Source organism: Medicago sativa, chromosome 7 (assembly GCF_051527215.1).
Source record: "Medicago sativa cultivar Bolivia chromosome 7, Bolivia_mono, whole genome shotgun sequence".
NCBI classification, from domain to species: Eukaryota; Viridiplantae; Streptophyta; class Magnoliopsida; order Fabales; family Fabaceae; genus Medicago; species Medicago sativa.
The window spans coordinates 52,814,940-52,836,795 of record NC_140755.1 but is presented as its reverse complement, the minus strand read 5'-3'; the positions used below and the strand labels follow the sequence as shown (position 1 = coordinate 52,836,795).

General features: G+C 33.6%; 2 protein-coding genes and 1 long non-coding RNA gene across 3 annotated transcripts; 1 reads left to right on the top strand and 2 right to left on the bottom strand.

Annotated features, from left to right (window-relative positions):
• Positions 1-4,355: 4,355 nt before the first annotated feature.
• On the bottom strand, positions 4,356-21,739 carry LOC146906695 (B3 domain-containing protein At4g01580-like). Its single transcript, XM_085730302.1, has 3 exons — positions 21,659-21,739; positions 5,469-5,928; positions 4,356-4,393 (listed from the first exon to the last, which is right to left on the bottom strand). The coding sequence occupies exons 1-3, from the start codon at positions 21,737-21,739 to the stop codon at positions 4,356-4,358; spliced, it is 579 nt and encodes a 192-aa protein (XP_085586428.1).
• LOC146906697 (uncharacterized) lies at positions 11,832-13,173 on the top strand. Its single transcript, XR_015020520.1, has 3 exons — positions 11,832-11,983; positions 12,084-12,764; positions 12,919-13,173. It is a non-coding gene; the product is annotated as an uncharacterized LOC146906697 (long non-coding RNA).
• Positions 16,397-17,475, bottom strand: LOC146906696 (uncharacterized). The gene is made up of 5 exons (XM_085730308.1): positions 17,384-17,475; positions 17,228-17,291; positions 17,026-17,121; positions 16,823-16,925; positions 16,397-16,670 (listed from the first exon to the last, which is right to left on the bottom strand). The coding sequence occupies exons 1-4, from the start codon at positions 17,425-17,427 to the stop codon at positions 16,833-16,835; spliced, it is 297 nt and encodes a 98-aa protein (XP_085586434.1). The 5' UTR covers positions 17,428-17,475; the 3' UTR covers positions 16,397-16,670; positions 16,823-16,832.
• Positions 21,740-21,856: the final 117 nt, after the last annotated feature.

Here is a 21,856-nt window from a genome sequence, read left to right as displayed (position 1 = left end):
ATTCTTTACTAACTATTCTAGTTCTCAACAAACTATGTTGAGGCTCTATATTCTTTCCCTTGCTTAATGATTAACTTGCTACCCGATTCATAACATGTTTCTCTCATATGCCATGCCTTATGATGACAGTCAATTATGCGCTATTTTTAGTGTCATTTTCATCACATTTTGGAGTTCACAAGGCAACTTAAGCAGCAAGAAAAGCAAGAAAAGCATGAAAAGCTGATAAAGTGCTAAAAAGAGGAAAAATTGAAGATGCTGGAAAAACGCCAAAAACGTGTCACGATTTACCAAAACGTGACACGATTTTACCAGACCTGAAAAACATGCTCTCGGCGTTGGGGTAAAACGTGTCACGATTGCAAAAACGTGACACGATTTCTTCAGCTGTTTGTAAAAACGTGTCACGATTTACTTAAAACGTGGCACGATTTTAGGCGAATTTCTGTGCCTATTTAAGCTGAAGTCTATTCCAAAAACAAGGGTTACGAATTCTGGAGAGAGAAAGTGCGATTTGCAGACCTGGAGACTGAAGAACGGGGCGATTTCCTCCATTCTTTACCAGTTTATGTATGTTTTAATTCTTTCATTGATTATGCTATTTGTAAACTCAATTATGAGTAGCTAAATCTCTTAGAGATTAGGTCTGAGATGATTCTTTGTAACCCTAATTGATACCTTATGCTGTGAAACTCTATTTATTGTGAATGATATTCTAGTCTTTATTCAATTAAATTGTTCTTAATGCTTTTTATATCCTAATCAAATATAAACATGATTTTGTGAGAACGAATGACTACTGACCATAGCTTTCGACTTAGACCTATTGAATTGTTCTAGTAAACATGGTTAGTCTAGGAATGGATAATCGTTTATTAGTGATATTAGGTTAACGTGCTTTAAACCTTCAAAGATTATTAGACCACCTAAGGGATTAGGGGCTGTAGTTTAAGAAGAGGGTCCTAACTCAAGGGATTGATTAGGACTATTTTGTTAACTATCGTGGGATTAGAAGATCATTCATAAGAATAGGTGCAGCATAACAATTAGGGGAACATAGATGATTCGAAAGACCTGATCTCATCTCTCTATTATTTTCTAACCAGATCTTTATTTTATGTTATTTAATTTTATGCAATCAAATCTACTGCCTAGTGGCAAACCAAAAATAACTTTTACACATCCTAAATATTTTACCTTATTGCTGAATTGAGATTAACACAGTCCTCGTGGGATCGATATTTTTACTACTTCGATAGTATTTGGTGCACTTGCCAAACTTCTATCACCTTACTAACATGCTTAATACTTGCTTCTTTATCATAGAAATCTTGCTTACAATGATCATCATTTAGGACCTTAGTTTGAGGGGTTTACTTCTATAAAAGGACTGCACAAAAGATCCGGAACGAAAAATCACCGAATCTGCCAGAACGAGCAAGCAGTACCAGAATGCACTACTTGCTCGCCATGGCGAGTAACACTACTGGGGAGGCGAGCAACTGCTCGCCATGGCGAGTAGGAGGCTAGCAGGACCCCCTGTTCGGCCTTCTAACTTGCTGTGGCGAGTATTAGCTCGCCGTGGCGAGTTGTGACAGTCCAAAACACTTAAAAATGGTATTTTTGACCCAAAAACCTCAAACCAAGTGCCTCTAAGTATTTTAAAACACATTTGATCATGGAATACTTATAAAACGCTCATATAGTAAGTATTATCATGTTTAGCAAGCATGGCAAGAAAAGGGCAACTAGTCATATACTTAAAACCCTAGAAATATCATATGATTCATATCAATTAACAAGGCTTAAACATAATCCCAAAGGGTGGGAAAACTATCTATGGAACTCACCTAAAAGATTATACTTGATTCCCAATAGCTTCCAAGCATCAACAAACCAAACCTTAGCTTCTTGTTCCCTTTTGCTTTCTTTGATCATACCATTCCATTCTTGTTGTTTTCTTGCTATCCAAAGCTTCTTCATCCTTGCTAGCTCGTCTCAAATTCAACCCCAAAGCTTCTTCCAACAAACCCTAATTCTTGATTGTCCAACATCCAAGGCCTTAGCTTAACAATCAATCTTCAATCATCTTCCTCTTTGCTCCTTAACCATGAATAAACCATAGCTTACACCAAAACATGTTTCACTTCCAACTTGATCAAAACCCTAACTTTAAATCCATTCTTGAAAGGAAGAAAAAGAGGAATCAAACAAACTCCAAGCTTAAGAGATGATGAGAAACATAATCTAGAAGCATGCCATGTGAGGAAGTAGTTTTGATGAAGTGGTGAGGTGAGGAGAAGGAGGGAGATCGATGGAGAAGAGAGAAGGGAGAGCACAAGTTCCCCCGTTTTTTTTTTCCAACTTAGAGAGAGAAAGGAAGGAAGAAAATGAGATATTTTGGGGCCAAAATCAATTAAATATCCTTTCCACGTGAAATTACCATAATACCCTTGACTTAAACGTGTTATATCTGTCTCTGATACTTACTCCGTAATAAGCTGATATTACATAATAAATATTCTCCATTAACTTTCTTTCAAAATAAGTTCTCTGGGACGATCGACTGATACAGTTCAGACACTGACAGGCGGGATGTTACAGCTGGATTCAACAATGGTGGTGCATGTTCTAAACAAAAACTCTCAGGTGCCTTGCAATTTAAGAAACAGATGTTTTAACTGCAAGAAACTGCTAAGTTCTATAAATTTCTTTGTTTCTCATATTTTCAGAGAGGGTAACCAGTGCGCAGATGGCTTAGCTAATTTTGGTCTTTCCTTAAATGATTTCACTGCCTGGCATATCATTCCAAGTAATTTGCATGATGTTTACTTTAAAAACAAGTTAGGATGGCATAACCTTAGGTTTGTTCCCTTTTGAGGGGGTGTTGGCCTAGTCGTCGTCCCCCCACTCTTTTTTGTGTAAAATAAATAAATAAAATGCTAGTATTTTAGTAAATGATACTAATTTTACTATTGAAATCAACACAATTAATCATTTCCTTAAAATTTGTGCACAAACCTTAAACAAATATTATTTTGAGACAGATGGAGTAAAATAAACTAAATTAGTTGATATTTAACAAAAAATAACAATTAAATGGTAACAATATTCTATATACTAGATATATACCACCGGGGTTCAATTTTATTTCTTTTTGGAACTCATATAATATATTTAAATAAATTAGATAAGATGAAAAATAAACATGGACTATATCCATTGTTCTATCTGGTTCCATTGAAACCCCAAGCAGGGTTGTGTTTATTGGTATGCGGTGGTGCTGTTCTTGACTCACAGTGGTGTACAAAACCCAGGAGGTTAGGTTCGTTAGTTGGTTCGTTTACAAGTTTTTCTACAAAATTTGTCATTGCATTGGTTTCTGTTTTTCCAGATCTGGTAATGCTTCGTGTGGGGTTCGTTAGGCTCGAAAGGGCTTTTAATGCTCGCTATGATCTATCCAGGGATTATATGGTTCGTGAGCTTTTCCGTGTTTGGCGGTAGGATCATATGCCATACATAAAAAAAAGTTTGATTTATTCAGGCTTTCTGGTTCGTGTTAGGCTTCTATCAATGCTTGCAACTCTTTACACTTGTTCCATTGGTAAAAGGTTCGTGTTAACCATGACAGTGTGCAATTTAACACCATGCTAAATCGAAGATTGAAAAAGATGCTGAAGAGGACACCCATGATTGAAAAAGCGGCGCTATAAAAGAGATTACTATTGAGACTCATATGCAAAACATTTCCAACTCAACTGCAAAAGAAGGCCATATTGATGTCTCTCGTGGACTTCAAATCCAATCCCCCAGAATCCCAAGTATGGTAAAGATGAGACCAAGCCACAGTACAGTTTTTCATTGAATATATGTCGGCGCTCCAAATAATTTTTTTTTATCCATCTGTCTAACATCAAAAGAACTCTGATCGACCAACAGTAAATATGAAAGGCAAAAACAAGCATGCCATGAATGATAGACTTAACAAGTGAAACTCAACCCATAACAGACAAGAACGCACCCTTCTAAGTTTCTAGCTTCACGTTAATTTAATCAAAAATAGCACGAAAGTGAATGCTTTTTTGAACTATTTTTAAGTTTGGTTCGGTTTTTTGCCCACCCAAACGAAAAAACATAGGAATTCATTTAAAAGAGCATATATCATCAAGTGATGTCTACAAATGAAAAATATTAGTTTAAAAATTTGAACTGCTTAGTAGTGTTTTCATTTGTTAGTAGTGTTCCTTAAACATGGACTATGTCCATTGTTGATTAAGCTTCATTCAAAACAACTAAAACTCTTTGGTGATAGTTGTGATTTGATTTTAGTAAGTGATGATTTCCATCTCCTTTTTCTATCCTTGTGTAGCTTCTTCTGTCACTTGTGAAGATTCTGCATATAAGAAGAATAAATATATTTGTCATATGAAAAAAGATGGAAATCAAATTTAAACATCAAGTGATCCTACTTTGAGATTTGAACAATTTGTGTTGTCTTTGTCTGTGTCTCTAAAGATGTGAACGTGGAAGGCCATAATAGTACTAGGAATTTGTTCAAAGTTGCAAACATCACCAACTTTCAAGTTGTTGTCAATTGCAAATGTTCTCCATCCACTTGAGAGTTCCAATCTTAGTCCTGTAGGGGTCATCCTGATTAGGTACCTTGCAGACAGAATTCTCCCATTTAACACAAAATCGATATCTCCTCGATCCTTATTTAAATTGAAGTGTGTCTTTCCAAACATGGATGGTATGGTCTACCAAGCAAAAGAAAAGGCAGATGTTAATGAATAAATACTATAAAGTTCTTGTTGAAAAGTATAAATTTTTAAATGAGTTTAACTACAATGTATCAATAGTGTAATTTTTTTATAAATAGTAATAATCTAATCAGATTTTTATCATGATGTTACTTTATTATAATATTTCTTATAATATATCTCAATAGACATATGTGTGTGTCAATATCTGGTTACACAAGTCAGTATACAAAGCAAATATTATCCTCCTTCCTTAATATAGTAAAGACCGGAGAAATATTTGATTATTATTGTTGTATATCAACTTAATTATGATCTACAAGCCAATTGTTTCTATGCAGCTTACCAGAGCAAAATAGCACCCATGACAACATTAAAGGATGGATTGCAGGTTTTGAAAGATTTTGCTCTTTCAAGAGTTGTAACTTTCTTGGCAGTAGTAATCACTTGTTTCCCTGCAAGAAATGGACACCATTTCATTATGATTTTTCATGTTCCTAAAAATTCAAACCTAATCAAAATGTTTGCCGATTGCACATGTTTTACTATACTTTTAAAAAAGAAATTGGAAAAGAGGGAATTATATTATTAAGTAAAATGACACTAAAGCTTGTTTTACAACATACTCCGAGTCCGAGAGGGTTTGAAATGTCTCTAAAAGTTACAATGTTAAACTCTTTCATGAGACGATGAAACAAAATATTTTACCTTCGCACTTTTTGTGAGTATGATGCACATCTACCTTTTGCGATTTCTCAGCTTTAATACCGCTGCTGCTTCCAAATTCACATGATTGAGGAAATTTAGAGGATGAATTAGCTTTTCTCTTTTGAGATGATATACAATTTTCACAATTTGGAGATTTATTTCCTTGACCATTGGAGGAGACCCTCTTAGCTTCGACTCTTTTGAAAGGGTAGTTTATCTCCAAGGCACTCTTATCAAAGATTTGTACCTTAAAATGAGAGGTTCTTTCATATCTGAACACTAGAAGATGGCCATCAGATAGAGAATGAAAATCTGCAAATTCTTTCCAACCCTTCTCAAACCATATTTTGCCATCATTTTTTTGCAAATTTAATTCCCAATTCCCACCATTTGGAGTCTTCAAACATATAGCTTTTGGTAAGCCTTTTCCATATTTCTCCACAAACTTTCTTGGGATTACCTGTCAATTAATTCAACCGGATTAATACGAATGATATAGCTTATATGATTATTTTGCATTACTTTAGGTAACATTTATCAATTTTATAGAGCTTCCAAACCGAACCGTCCAGCTCAGCCTGCTCATAGTTTCATTAGGCCACAACTTTGTTGTCCAGCCCAGCCTAAACACATCAGTTTGGGCTGGGACAAGCTCGACTTTTTTTATTAGTGCAAGCTTGATGCTTACACTCAACGATGAGAGAAAAAAGAGTTCATAATGTTCTGGTAGAGATCAAAATGCTCTATTCTGTGATGAGAATGAAGAGAGTTTAGATTGGTGAATTGCAAAACTATGAATTGAGATTATTCAACTGATTACAAAAATAAGTATTGATAGGCCAAGTGTAGTAACTTGTATACGTCACCAACTAACTAACTACTTAGTTTCTAACTAACTAACTATTATTAATAAACATAGTTGGCATTATCAATAACATGCTCCTTACAATCCAACTATGGAACAACAAAGTATACAAATCAATCAATTTGAATGATTCTAAAATTCTTCCTAAGAGACAACAACTTATCAATCTTCAATCCCTTAGTTAGAATGCCATCAAGTCGAGATTCACTTGGGCAATGTTTCACCTCTTGCTTCCCACGATTCACTTTCTCCCTCGAGAAATATGTTTGCTTCTGCCATGAAGAACTGGATTCTTTACTAAGTCGATGGCTGACTTGTTGTCCAGTTGCAGAATAATCGGATTACTAACTTGAAAATTCAACTCACTCAGCCCAAATTCAATCCAAATGGGTTGACATTCACCAAAAGAGCCAGCAATATACTTTGCCTCATTGAGGACAATACCACAACTGGTTGTTTTCTAGAGCACAAAAAACATTGAAAAAGTAACCTGTTGTTATTCTTCTGTCAGATTTGTCTCCACACCAATCGGAATCTGAGTAACATGTAATCACTAAATCATTATCATCTAAACTTGCAGAAAAGAAAATTCATAGCTAACTGTGCCATTTAGATATCTGAGTTTTCTTCTTGCAACTTTCATGTGAGAGATTCTAGGATCATCCAGATATCTGCTCACTAAACCAATTGAGAAACATATGTCTGGTATGCTATTACATAGGTACCTATATGAGCCTACAATTTGTTTGAATAAGGTTGCATCAACCTTATCTTCCTCTCCATCCTTCTCAAGTTTGAAATTTGTTTCAACAGGTAAAGCTGAAGAATATCATTATAATATTATGAACCTTTTGAGAAACTCTCTAACATACTTTCTTTGATGTAATATGATCCCTTTCTCGGTTCTTATAAACTCCATGCCTAAGAAGTAAGCCAGATTCCTAAGTCTCTTATTTCAAATTCTTTCATCGTTAACTACTTGAATTCTTCATATTTTTTATGTTGCTACTATTGCTAACAAGTCATCAACATATAGACATATGAGGTGTTATGTTAGATGCAATTGCTTGAACATACACACCCTATTTATTGAGGTGTTATGTTAGATGCAATTGCTTGAACATACACACCATATCCTAATTTGCATTTTGTGAAGCCTAACTCCAACAAATAAAAATTTCTTTCCTTATTCCAAGCTCTCGGTGCCTATTTAAGGCCATATAAAGCTATGTGCAGTCTATATACTATGGTTTCATTCCTTTTTATCATAAAACCTCGAGGTTAAGTGACAAAACCCACTTCATCTATTGAACCAATCAAGAAAGCATATTTTACATTAAGATGAAATGTGGACCCATTTCTCTTTTAAGCTAGAGCTACTACTAAAAGCATGCTCTTTGAACAGTTAAACGCTTCTCTTTGAAGAAATTTTCTAGAAACTAATCTGAATTTATGTTTTGAAATGGAACCATTAGGGTTATGCTTCAACATGTACACTCACTTCACTTCGATTGCTTTCTTGTCCGCTAGCAATTTGATAAGTTTCCTTGTATTGTCGTTTCCAATAGCTGTCAGTTCTTCTGTAATTGTAACTTTCCATGCTTCATTTTTCAAAGCTTCATTACCGTTAATAGGCTCAACATCTGCTAGTAATGAAAAGTCAAATAAGTTTCCATCTTCTGTGATAGCCAACAAGTATCATTTCTTCACTTTTATCATCTAATTTCTTCCTTCTAGCATCAAGAACATGCCTATAGAAAATTGAACTAAAAACTCTAAGATGAATGACAAATGGTTACCTACCACTCCATACTTCTTTTGGAAATTTGTTTGTTAATCTCTTTGTTGGACATCAATTCAACACATATGTAGCCGTTGTGACTGCTTCTCCCCAAAATTTGTTTTGAATGCTTCTTTGTTTCAACATGAATCTAGTGATATCCAAAATGCTTATGTTCCTTCTTTCAGCTATACAATTGTGTTGAGGGGTATGTGGAGTTGTGACTTCATGGTCAATTCCATAATTTCCATATAATTCTTCCAAAACTTTGGAGGAATACCCACCCCCACCATATGTTATGAGAACCTTAATATTCTTTTCACTTTGATTCTCAACCAGTGTTTTGCATTTGGTGAAAAATTCAAACACTTCATCTTTGTGTTAGAGCATATACACCAAAAAATTCTTGTTGTGCTCATCTACAAAGGAAACAAAGTATCTATTGTTTTATCTTGGTTTTTTGGGTGTCAAACATTGATTACGTTTGAACCTTTCTAACCTTTGATATCTCATTTTTTCTTGGGAAGGGAAAAACAAGCAAAACCCTTGAGAATCGAGGTTCGGGAGTTGTTTTCGCTACGGGAAGGTGTTAGGCACCCATAACGACTATAGTATCATATAGGAACCGTCTTTACTTTCTACGCGCGCGCTTTATTTTTAAATGCTATTTGAAAATGTTTATTTAAGCCTAAGAGTTTACTAAGTGAAGAATTGGAGGGAGAAGAGTGTTTGAATTTTTATTTTATTTGAATTGAAGGAATTTTGATTCCTTGCCTACGTACCCTTTTAAGGGATCAAATCCACCGTAGTTCTCTTCCAAAAAATGTTTTTTGTTTTTGTTGGTTGATTTTAAGTTTGAAAATGGGATTTTGAAGAATGGAGATTGAGAGGCATTAAAGGCATGAGACTTTAAGAAAAAGTGAGGTTTGATTAGTTGTTTTGAAAAAAGGTCAAGTATGATTAATTTTCATTGAAATTTGATTATGAAAATAAAGAGAAAATACAATGGGATTTTGATTCCCAAGGTTTATTTAGAAAATGATTTGAGTGATGTTGTTCATGTTTTTTTGGAAAATTGATTTTTTCCAAGTGTAAAACCTAAGCATTCATCTAAACATTCAATCCTAAGCATACATCTAAACATGCATATCCTAGCCATACATCTAAAGTGAGGTGTGTGCATGTGTCGGTGCTTGTGTCGGTGTACATCATTAGAGTCCATTGTCCTTTACATCATGCCCTAGTTTACATTCTATGGTCTTGCAAGAATTTAAAATTGCATGAAGTAAAATACAAAATTCCTAAGTCTTTACATTCTAAGTATTGCATGAATTGTAAAATGCAAGAAAATAAGGGCTAAGAATGTGAGAGGGAGGATGAAATGTTTATGAAATGAATGGAACACAATGAAATTGTTAGTAGCATAAGGTATAATATGGTAAAAGTAAAGCAAGAGAAACACTATAACAAAAGCATGGGAATTAACACAAGATAATGCAAAATATAGCTAAAAACTCCACTTCAAAAAAAAAAATACAAGGATCATATGGCCTATGATTCTCATAATTCACCATATTTTTAAAGGCATAAACTCAAATCTTAGAATGAGAATCAAGACAACATGATGAACTTGACATTTTTAAAGTGAATTTGGACATATATGCATTATTTATTCACAAACATAACTTGCAAACCAAGCAATTAACCAAAGTTCACACACATGCAGCAAAAGCATATACAAACAGTAGTCAAAGCTTCATAGAATCATATGACATGTATATCAAACAAATATCAAGAACATAGAATGAAATTGAGCAATTTTTCAAAGGGTTTTTTCACATAAAGTCAAGAAATAATGCAAGAAAATGTGATAGTATTTCTTTTACCAAATTTTCAGTAAACAAAATGCATAGAAACATCACAACAATAACAAGAAGCATACGTGGAAATTTTTAGAATTTTTAAGGGACCTTTTAGTTCAAGAACATGCAAAATTTCACAAATTTTATCAAAAAATTAATAGTAAACAACTAACAAGAAAAATTCCACACATATTTTTAATCAAGATTTATTATGTAAAACAGATCAGGAATTACAAAAAAAAAATACAAGAAAACAACTAGGAAAATTTTAGGAAGCTTATTAAAATTTTCAAGTGAGCCAGGGGTGTAAAAATTTAAAGCACAATAGTAAAATAGCAAGAAATTGAGGTGAAAACGAAATACCTAGCAAGACCAAACCCAGGCCCAAAGATTGAGATGGATTTGGGTACACAGGACGCTACAGGGGTTGTTAGATTGATCCAAATGGATCAGGCCTGGATCTAACGGTCTATACTACAGGGAACGTTGAACCTGGGTAAACCAGACTGGTTTATGCGAACCGGTCCGGTTCACACCTTATATATATGCTGGGAGCCGGTTTTTCTTCATTTGCTAGTGTTCTCTCTCTCTCTAACCTTGTAACGCTCTCTCTTCTCTCTATACACAAAAGCCTGGCCGGGAAATGAGAAAGGGGGCGGAGGACGGTGGTCGAAGGCTGAGGAAGATGAAGATTCATCGGAATCTTCATCTTCTCCGGCGATCTGACGCCATTTTTGAATCTAAATACATAAAACAGACCGTCTCCCTCTCCTGTTCTCGTTCCTGATGTTCAAACGTTCAAGAACCTCTTCGTTTTACTAGATCTAAGGTGCATGGATTCGGTTCTTCGAAGTATTTAAACGATGCAACATCCACTACTACAAAATTGGGAAAATATAGCGCCTCTTTATTAGCGCTTTTACCACTAAAGCGCTATATATCAAAACACGGAGGCTTTAGATAGCGCTTTTTAAAAAAATGCTATCTTTGATATTAAGTTCATATAGCGCTTTATTTAAAAAGTGTCACTCTAGATTCAATAAAATTAATAAATATTAAAAAAAGAAAAAAAATTATCTTAGATAGCGCCTATTATAGGAAACCGCTATTTTGAGATCAACAATAAATAGCGCTTTTAAAGCACTATGGTAGGTTTGGGTTTAATAGCGTTTATATTTTATGAAAAGCGCCATATATCAATTGATTTCATGTAGCCGAGTGGTGGAGTGTATACCCGATTTTCCCTGCTGGCACCAGTTCGATTCTCTTCAAGGAGCTCTGTTTTTGTTTTTCTCTTCACTTCAAGGAGCTCTGTTTTTTTTTGTTTTTTTTTTTTTTAAATTTATCTTATCTTTATACATTAACTAAAAGCCTACTTTTTATGCTTTGGTTTTTTTTTATTTATTAAAAATAAACGCTTAATATATTAACTAAAAGTGCTATCCTCAAAAAAAAAGTTTGTTTTTGTTTTTTTTTTTAATTTATTTTTATACATTAACTAAAAGCCTACTTTTTATGCTTTGGTTTTTTTTTTTTATTAAAAATAAACGCTTAATATATTAACTAAAAGTGCTAATATTTTGGATCCTCAACAAAAAAAAAATAAAAATGAGTGTGTTTATCTTAGGTTCCATCATTCATCCACGTTTCACCTTTTTTTTGAATAAAATAATTTGTAGATAAAACAAAAATCGCATCCCTTTTTCCTAGAATTTTCTTTTCTCGTCTTCTTCCACCAAACCCTTTTACTTCCACTCAAAGAACTCAAACCCTCGTTTTATCTGAACAATTGGTTTCCATCATCCTCTTAAACCCTCAACTTTCTAAGAAAACCCTTCCTCAATTCTTCTCGGAGAGAACCCAATCGAAGTCAATTCTTGGTTACCTGCAAAACAACGATGAGATTAAAGATTCAGGTGATTTTGCTACTGAACGTGGCATTGACCACAATGAAATCGTCAATGTCATCAAGAGTCTGCATGGTTTCAAATACGTCGTCGATGCTACGGTAAGTAACTTTTTCCATATATCCAAAATTAAATTAATTTTATATGCAATAAAATGTAAATCGTTTGTGACAATTTTGGTTTGTTATGATGTGGATATAGGATATTAAGAGGTAGACATGGGTGTTAAATGATGAAGGAAACACTTATGCTACTTTTGGATCCCCTGAATTTCAACTTATGTTGGCTATTCCGTCCGAAGGTATCTCCAGAGATGAACTTCAGGTAGTTTTTTTTATTTTATATTATTATCTAATTTACACCCCTTTTCTGCAACTGAAGCTTCAAATTAAATGTACGTGTTTGGTTAAATAGCGGCTAGAGCGGCATATAGCGCTATTGCATAGCAAAATTTGAACAAAATGTTATTGCTCCACAATACATTATTTAAATACAGGTTCAGATGTGTATTTGCTAATTCTGCTGTTGAAATTATATTGTTCTTCAGATTTGTTATTAGTATTGTTTATAGTTTTTTTTAGAGATTGCTCTGTGGGTTGCATATATTGCAATCTTTTTTAACAAGGAAATTCTCCTTCTTATCCCCATCAAATATCCTTGGTAATAATGGAAGCAGATCAAGAACCAGTCAAGCATACATGGTTAAGGAATTTCTCCGAATAACTTTATTAAGTAACATGGTTATTTTTTATGTTATAATATATGCAGTACATTAATGGTTTCAACTGTGTGACATACTCAAAAGATAAACTAATAGAAATCCAAGAAGAATGGTTTCGGTTCATGATCAGCCTAAAAGTTATATGAATTTTTTATAATAAGGTGAGTTTAATGTGTCTAAATATATTTGCTAGAAGTTGTAGTTGTTTCAATTTATAATCTTGCTTTAATTTGTACTCATGATCAGTAGTACTTTGAATTTATCTCTAATATAATGTTGTGTTATTGCTTAATGGTGTTTTCTGGTATATTTTAGGTGGATGAGAGTGAACGAAATTTGGAAATGAATGATGATTGGCCTGCTCGTTTTGGATAAAAATGTTGAGAAGACCAAGAAGATAGATGAAGACTGCATGATACCATAGAAGATTATTTTGATCTTTATGTTAACTAATTAGTTGTAACTCTTAGAGATATCCATGTTACCATATTAGAGGCTATACATTTCTGACTTTTATACTATATGTACATACATTTTTTATGATATGGTTAAGTTTTATTTGATAAATAATAGTCTCAAATGTGCCAAAATTATATATATATGCTTTTCCTAGCGCTTTAAATTAATAAAAAATGCTATCTGGAAAGGAAAAAAAATTGACAAAAAAAAAGAATAAATGCTTTTCCTAGCGCTTTTTTTCCTTTATAAAGCGTTATCTAAACCTATTGTTACACAGCGTTTTTAAAACAAAAACGCTGCTTTTAAACCTGTCTTACATGGCGTTTATTTTTGAAAGCGCTATCTAAGGAGAACGTTTGCTAGCGCTTTTTGACATAAAGCGCTATATAAACCTTGCTTTAGCTAGCGCTTTATACAGAAAAAAAAGCGCTATATTACCTTTACCAGCGCCATTTACAATAGCGCTTCAAAAGCGCTATCTAAAGCAAAAAAAAAGCGCTATATAAGCCCATTTTTGTAGTAGTGATCATAGTAACAAACCAAGAACGTACATGAATCAAATTGAGAAAGAGAGAAACGATACCGAATAGCTTGTGATGATGAACTTTTGATGAGATCCACGCGACTCTTCTTCGTCCTTTGATTTTCTGGAAACATTCAAACCCTAACCATTTCAATCTTTGCAGGTTTGAGGCTCTTTTCGTTGCTGATCCTTGATTCGTTGTTTAATTCGAAACCCTAGGGTTTTCGAATGGCTCGAATTGGATTTTGCTTCGTCGTTGTTGGATGTTTGTGGATTCGGCGTTGATGAAATTGACTTGATCTTGATGAAGCTGTTTCGAATCTTTACTGGATTTGGTTCAATTTTGTTGAATGCTTCTTGATTGATTCAGTTATTGTGTTTTCTGGAGATGAATGTGATGATGATTTTGATGAATGTTCATCATGTTCTTCACCAATTTCTGGGTTTTGATCGGTTTGGGAAGAGAGAGATTGATTTCTGTTTCTGAAATGTTGTTGATGTGGCGTTGAATCAATGGATCTGATGACTCTGACTGATGAGGTGGCCTTTTATAGGCTGCCACTTGTGCACTCTGGACCAATAAGACACTGCCACGTGGACACAAGCTTGTAACAAACTTCTGGACCAATCTGCAATTATTAAAAATTGAAGGACTAAAACGAAAAATGACAACAAGGACTAAAAATGCAATTATTAGAAATTTTAGGACTAAAATAAAAAATTAAAAATAAAATTGAATTAAAATTGGTAAACGGAAAATAACGTAAAGTGAAACGATTAAAAATGACAAAACGGACTAAAACGAACCAATTACTTAAATGAGGTACTTTAAAGTAACCTCTCTCTGTCGAAATTTCGTGTGAAATGACCAAAATGCCCCTGGGGACCAAAACGACTCAAAATGACTCAGATGCAATTTTAAAATGGATTTTATCATGAAATTAAAGCAAGAGTTTATGCAAGCAAAATTAAAAGACTCAGAGACAATTATTAGAAATTAAACAGAGTGTTTTACACATGAAAAGACTAAAATGCCCCTAGGGGCTAAACTGACTCAAAATGAATTCAAATGCAATTTTTGAAATGGACTTTGACATGGAATTGAACAAAAATTCATTCAAACCAATTGAAAGGACTCAGGGACAACTTTTCAAAGATTGAAAGAAATTTTAACATAGGAAATGACCAAAATGCCCCTAGGGGCTAAATTGACTCAAAATGACTTCAAATGTATTTTTTTGAAATAGATTTTAACATGAGAGTGAAGCAAGGATTTTATACAAATCAAATGAAAAGACACAAACAATTTTCAAGGATTAAAATGAATTTGAATGCAGGAAATGACTAAAATACCCTTTTTCATGAATTTTGCAAACAATATTGAAATAAGATGCAGAGGAAGGTGCAATTGATCAGAGACAAATTCAAATGACTTAAAATGCAAGAAAAGAAGAATTGAGCTAGTATTTTTAGGTCCAAAATTAGGGTATAACATCTATTACCACCAATAGTGCGATCCTCAAAATGACCACAAACGTCTTACTAAACAACTTCTAATATGCAAGAGGATGTCATTGGTAAGTAGAATTTGAAAGCATTCCTGGATTGCTTCCACACCAAGTAACTTTCACATAGTTTATCATGCATTGAAAACTTTAGCAAACTAGTCGCCATTTCTTGTGACAGTAATTTATTAAGTGATATGAAATTAAAATGGCCAAATCTTAAGTGTCATAGCCAACTTTTCCTGTGCTCAACCATAGTTTACAAACACTGAACTTATGTGGAACTTATCAAAGTCTTAAAGGTTATGTTCTTTAACAAGGACATCTTAAGACAAGGTTATTGTTTGTATCAAACAATTCAAGGACCTCCTTCTTCATTGTTACTTTGGATCATTTCTCAATAAGTTACATTTCATACCTGACACATAAAGTACAACTTCAACGATTGTTGATATACCATCACTTCTTTTGATGACGATATTTTCTGCTCTTTCTCCTTGCAATGATTTGCCATCAGTTAGCCTAATTTTGAATCTTCTTGTATCATCAAATTTAATTAGTCATGCCTTATGACCAGTCATATGATTGGAGCAACGTGAGTCTAAGAACCAGGTTTCAGAATAATCAAAATCATTTGAAACTGCTACCATCAACACCACACAATAGGTTCACCATAAAAATCCTCCACCACTACCACCATCACCACAATTATCATCATCTTTAGCAGCTTATTTGCCTTTGTTGTACCAGTAATCCTTTGTCATGTGACCTCATTTCTCACAGTTATAACATTGCAAATATTTCTAATCTTGAAATTTCTTGTAAACTTTATGATTTGTTAACTTTAGGATTTAGGTTTTTCATCATACTTGTGCTTTTGTGAGTTTTACCAAGACCCATTCTTGTTCTTTCCTTTATCACTCTTTCCTTTGAACTTTTTAAAACCACCATGCTTCTTCCATATTTGAGCTTGTAACACTACTACAGAAATTATTTTTTACATCAGTTGGAAATGACTTTTTACATCAGTTTGTAACCGATGTAAACTGATATGATGTGGTAAGTCCACATCCTTTCACATCAGGTTGCGACTGATGTGAAATCTTGAATTTCTACATCAGGTCCACTTGCACTGATGTAATAGATGCACTTTGAAATTTAACCCTTTAGTTTTCACATCAGTTATACAATATCACTGTAGTGAAATAATTATTTTTTCTAAATATTTTTTTAAATGGCTTATCAAATAAGCTTGACCCATGCTCTTTTTTTTTTTTTTATAGTAATAAAATGAAAACAAATTATGTATAATTTTAATGCAAAAAAAAAAGTCATATTATCTAATTGGATATTACATAATGAATCCTCAATTTTTCACGTCAATATTCCAATCTATAAAAGAGGTATATGAATACAATATAGCTAGAAATAATCCAATAAAACAACTTTAGGCAGAAATATCAAACAAAAAAAAAATCCACAGCAGAATCATCATTGTAAATACGCTAAACTTCAGCTGCAAAAAGCATCTCATCTCATCGGCAATGTCCCATCTCAGCCACATCATAATCAATTTTCAGCTACAAAAAACAAAATCAATTGAAAAAGTTATCTAAACTGCAGAAACGCACTTGACACACCAAAACCACCACACATTAAGACAGATACAAGTCCGTTCAAAATTCTACTCTCTCTACAAATGTCAAATTATGAGATTGGCTTTGAAACATACCATGTAAATCCTAAGCGTTATACAAGTCAAGAAAACAAGTTGCCCATTGGTTTCGCAAATCATACAAGTCATCTTCAATTAATGTCGTTGGATCATTGAATACCTACAATGTGTAGGTTAATATAAGTAATTAATATTAATAAGGATATGTTTATATTTGGCAATACATATAGTATAAACATGTTATCATAAAATTAAAATACCTCCATCCAAGACTTAGCAATATTGGCAGAGATGATATCTAGCATATTCTTCATCACATAGTATCCACAATCATTGACATTAGGTTGCTTCCTTGGCTACAAATGAATGGCCATTTTTATATAGTGATTAGTTCATATAAAAAAAAAAAAACAAATTTCATTTGTTAACGTAAAAAAATGACAGAATCTACACCATACTTACTTTGGGACGAAACCATTTAGCCTTCTTTCTATTGCCCTGAGCAAGTTGATGAACCTCTAAAGCTCTGTGTTAACCAAATTAAAAAAATCATCAAAGTTATACATTTTAGTGTTGTAGGAAGTAATATATCAAATACAACGTAAAATATATACTTACTTTGAAACAATCTTAATCATTGCTTCATTAAGATCTTGGTGCATTGAACAAAGGACAACTAAACTATTGTCCTTGGGACAAATAATTATTAACTGCCAACGTAGAAGAACAATTATTAAGGTTTAAGCTATCAAAGATAAATAAGAAAAATATTAATTTAAATATATACTTACTTAAATAGATATGGTGCTAATTTAAATATATACTTAATTTAAATTTATTTTTTATGTATAATTAATTAATTTATTTAGCTATTTAAGTCTAAGCCTAAACCTAAAAACTACATAATACAATAACTGATCCATCAATTTTTAAAGGATGTTTTAGATGTTTTTTATTTTGTTAAATACTAGGATTCGTACTATTTTATGAGTTGATTTCAAAAAATTTGAACAATAGTTTTATTTCAACTGTGATATTTTTATTGTATTTTCATAGTTAAAGTGCGGGTAATGGATGCGGGTATGGGCACTAAGGCGCCCATAGGGTATGGGGAAGGGCACTAAAGTTGTTGCCCACGAGGGTATGGGTTCGGGTACGGGTATTTTTTACATACGTGGGTATGGGGAAGGGCACTGTAGTACCCTACCCATAGGGTACCCATTGCCATCCCTACTAGCTAGAAATCTCTTAGATGACATAAGCAGCTACGTAACTACTTACATGGAACAACACTAAATAACAAATTATGTCAAAAGAAAGATGGAAAACGTGAATAATTATGGTAGCAAGACTTGGAAAACGTGAATAACTCATTGATGCAAACATAACTACACAAGATAAAACCAAAAGAATAAGACAGCCACACGCAAAAAAAGTGGCCAATAATGTGGTTCATTAGATCAGCAGGTCATTCTTTCTCACCATGGCACATGGACCCATGTCAGGCAGAGGAATAATTACAAAGACCAATGGTAGTGACCATAAATTTTGAACATAGAAAATTTTCTATGTTAATTTGCTTAACCTTTGAATAGAGGAATAACCACAAAGCGCAAGAAATATACTGAAACATTGACAGATCCACATGCAAACACATATATGATAAACTTCTAACGCACTCATTACTTTGCAACACAATGATTGCAGCAAGAAAAATTACTTACAGGGAAAATTTCTAAATGAGTAGGCCAAGTAGACAGCTTTTTCTTCCCAGGACGAAGAGTTTTTACCACACGATCACAGCAAACTAAAAGATTTTTCTCAAGTAAAATGTTAGCAATGTCCTCTGTTTCAAAACTCACTTTCTCAGCAAACACCTGATACACATCCTTCGTCACAGCTTGTTTCTGAAAACCAAAAACATCATAACAACAACACAGTTACAATATAACACAAACAACTTCTGCATGTCAAATCAAATTGAAACAACCTGTTAAAATAAACAAATTCAGATTTCAATTAAACATAGTTCACAAAATGACCAAGTCTTCTAATTAACTATTTTCTGCACGAGTTAAAATCAGCCTATATACCTCAACATATTGGTACAATTCATCAAGTTCAATTTTTGTTGCTATGCTACAGCTTCTCGTAAAATTTCTATTCTAACTTTTTTCTTTAATGTATTAGCCATCATAATACACGAAGGATGAATTAAGAACATCAGACAGAAAACACAAAAATATTGAACAAAAGTCAATATCACTATCAGTATCACTGCTGCTTATGATATCAAAACGGTAATCAAGCATCACTATCAGTATCACTGCTGCTTATGATATCAAAACGGAGCAGATGAAAGAATCTACAATGAACCAAAAGGCACATGGCATTATGTGATCAAAAACTACTCACAAAACCACTTCTTAGTTCTTATCCTTGACTCTGTCTTTTAACCGTTTGATTCAGTAGGTTCCTATCATATATATATAATACAATAGTGCCCAACAATCCAATTCATTAACATTAATATCACTAGAAATAGTTACTGTCCACTAAAAATGACTATGAAGTTAGTAATATTATTGTGTTTGGTGATACTCAACCTCACTTCAGCATTTGCAGCCAGAGTGAATGATGGTGATACAGATACTGGTAGTCCATTAGGGACTGACATATACCAATACAGTTGCCCTGAAGCTGAGACCATAATCTTCTCTTAGGTAACTAGCAAAATGGATTTATTGCAATTAAATGTGTCTAAAGTAAAGATACACATACATTCAAAATCAACAGAAATTAAAAAGTAATTGCAAAAACAAACTAACAGAACAAACTATCCCAAAACTAACTCAAATTCACGCAACAAACTCCCAAAACTAACTCAAATCCACGCTTTCATCCTCAAAATCGGCCTCCAAAACAACCCCAAATGAAATCACCATTTCTGGTCAGAGCATATACCTACCAAAACGTGGTATAACTTTGAAACTTTTATAACTTGAAACTTGGAATTCAAATATGGTAGAATATCGGTGATGACATTGACAAAGGGTTAGGGTTTCACGATTGAAAAGGGGTTTGGGTTTCACGATTGAAAAGCCATATATATATATATATATATATATATATATATATATATAGAGAGAGAGAGAGAGAGAGAGAGAGAGAGAGAACTCACCGGAGAAAAACAGAGATTGAGCTTCGACGGGAGAGAGGTTGAGCTTCAATAGTGAGCTTCGACAGTGAGATTGAGCTTCGACGGGAGAGGGTGAGCTTGGACGGTGAAAGGGTGAGATTGAGAGTACGAGAGGGTGAACTTCGACGGTGACAGGGGCGGTGAGCTTAGACGGGAGAACAACTTGGACGGTGAAAAAGTGAGGAAGGGATATGTGGTGTGCGTTTTACAAAAGAGGAAGGGATAAGGTAATAGTGACAAAATTTGTTTTTACCTTATGCATTTCTCACCACTGATGTGAAAACAGTTAGCCAAAGTTTTCATCCAAATTGCGAAAATGCCACCGCGTTTTTTTCCCCTCATTTCAACTATCCACTGATGTAAATGCTAAATGCTATTAGGAATTCCCCTCATTTGCTTATGTCAACTGATGTAAAAACACACAGTGTGTATTTTTCCCATCAGATATTTTCCCTGCTGATGTGAAAACTAAAACCCCCATGATGTTAAATATATATTTTGTAGTAGTGTAAAGCCTGAGTAAATTCTTTGACACATTTTCTTTCAATTATTCTCAACTCATGTGCTTCTAAGGTTCCTACAAGATCTTTTATCTTCATTGTATGAACATTATCTAATTTTTGAATAGCTACATTGACATGATCAAAGTGATGAGTTAAGGTTCTCATAAATTTCTCAATGATCATCTTTTATGTAGAAGTTTCACGAACACTCTTCATCAAATGCATAAGATTTTGAATCCTGGACACATATCTTACTATTTTCCCATTTTCTCCCATTTGTAGTAACTCATACAGCCTGCGCAAAGACCGCAACTTACACTTTTGACTTTTTCATCTCCTTCATAATATTTACAAGTATATCTCATCCCTTTCATAGACTCAACATGAGCAATCCTGTCAAGATTTGCACATGAACTGTTGATTAAATGCAAATTGTTGCCTTGTAATCCTTCATTCTTGAATCTTCTGAAGAATCCTTTGAGCTTTAATTGCATTATCCGCAAGCTCTACGACGCCATTGGTGATCACCTCGAGAGTATCTCGAAAGCTAAACAAAGATTTCATATTTGTTTATGCCATCTTTCCCAATTCTTGCCATCAAGAACGGGAAGTGAATTTGGAATACCATTTCCACTATTGATCACGGCAACTGATAAGAATTCAACCCCTAGAATTTGTGACTTATACGTACAAGAGCGAAAAGGCCCATGATACCAATTTGTTGGTGAAAGCTTGATGTTTATAATCAATTATGAGAGAAAAAGAGAGTCAGAATGTTCTGTTCTGTTATGCGAATGAAGAGAGTATAGATTGGTGAATTGTAAAACTATGAATTGAGACTGAATTAAGATTATTCATCTGATTACATAACCAAGTATTTATAGGCTAAGTGTGGTAACTTGCATCACACGTTACCAATTACGTAACTAGTTAGTTTCTAACTATTATTAACAAACATAGTTGAATTTATCAATAACATTTTTAACAACTGTTTTAATTTTCCAAAAAATACATAATAGAATCTGTTAGATTGCCCATATAACAATTACCCCTTCCATTTTGGTGGTCCAAAATATCATGATACATGCTACTCCATACTATAATACCCACATTAATTATTTGTTAGTTTTCACAAAATAGAGAAAATAAATAATAAAGTACATGAACAAAGAATCTAAGTCAAGGGCTTACAAGCTTTCCTTCCTGAAGGCTTTGAGTAAGCATGATCTTGAAAAAGTGGACTGGCTTCACCTCAGAAAATTCAGTATCCATGTGCTTGCTTAATTTAGCTTAGATAACAAATAACCTTATGAGAGAATACTGCAATGAAGTTTTGATGACAATGTAAGTCAAGAGGAATATCAAACAACTGCTATTTGTATTATTGTG

Bases quoted from the DNA above. Each gene is read 5' to 3' on its own strand.
- LOC146906696 (XM_085730308.1), bottom strand. From the start codon at position 17,427: ATGCACCAAGATCTTAATGAAGCAATGATTAAGATTGTTTCAAA. The intron at 17,122-17,227 runs GTAAGTATGGTG...ATTCATTTGTAG, and splicing joins CTAAATGGTTTCGTCCCAAA to CCAAGGAAGCAACCTAATGT. The intron at 16,926-17,025 runs GTATTTTAATTT...TACACATTGTAG, and splicing joins TTGCTAAGTCTTGGATGGAG to GTATTCAATGATCCAACGAC.
- LOC146906695 (XM_085730302.1), bottom strand. From the start codon at position 21,739: ATGGATACTGAATTTTCTGAGGTGAAGCCAGTCCACTTTTTCAAGATC. The intron at 5,929-21,658 runs GTAAGCCCTTGA...ATTAATTGACAG, and splicing joins GCCTTCAGGAAGGAAAGCTT to GTAATCCCAAGAAAGTTTGT. The intron at 4,394-5,468 runs GTAAAATATTTT...TCTTATATGCAG, and splicing joins TACTCACAAAAAGTGCGAAG to AATCTTCACAAGTGACAGAA.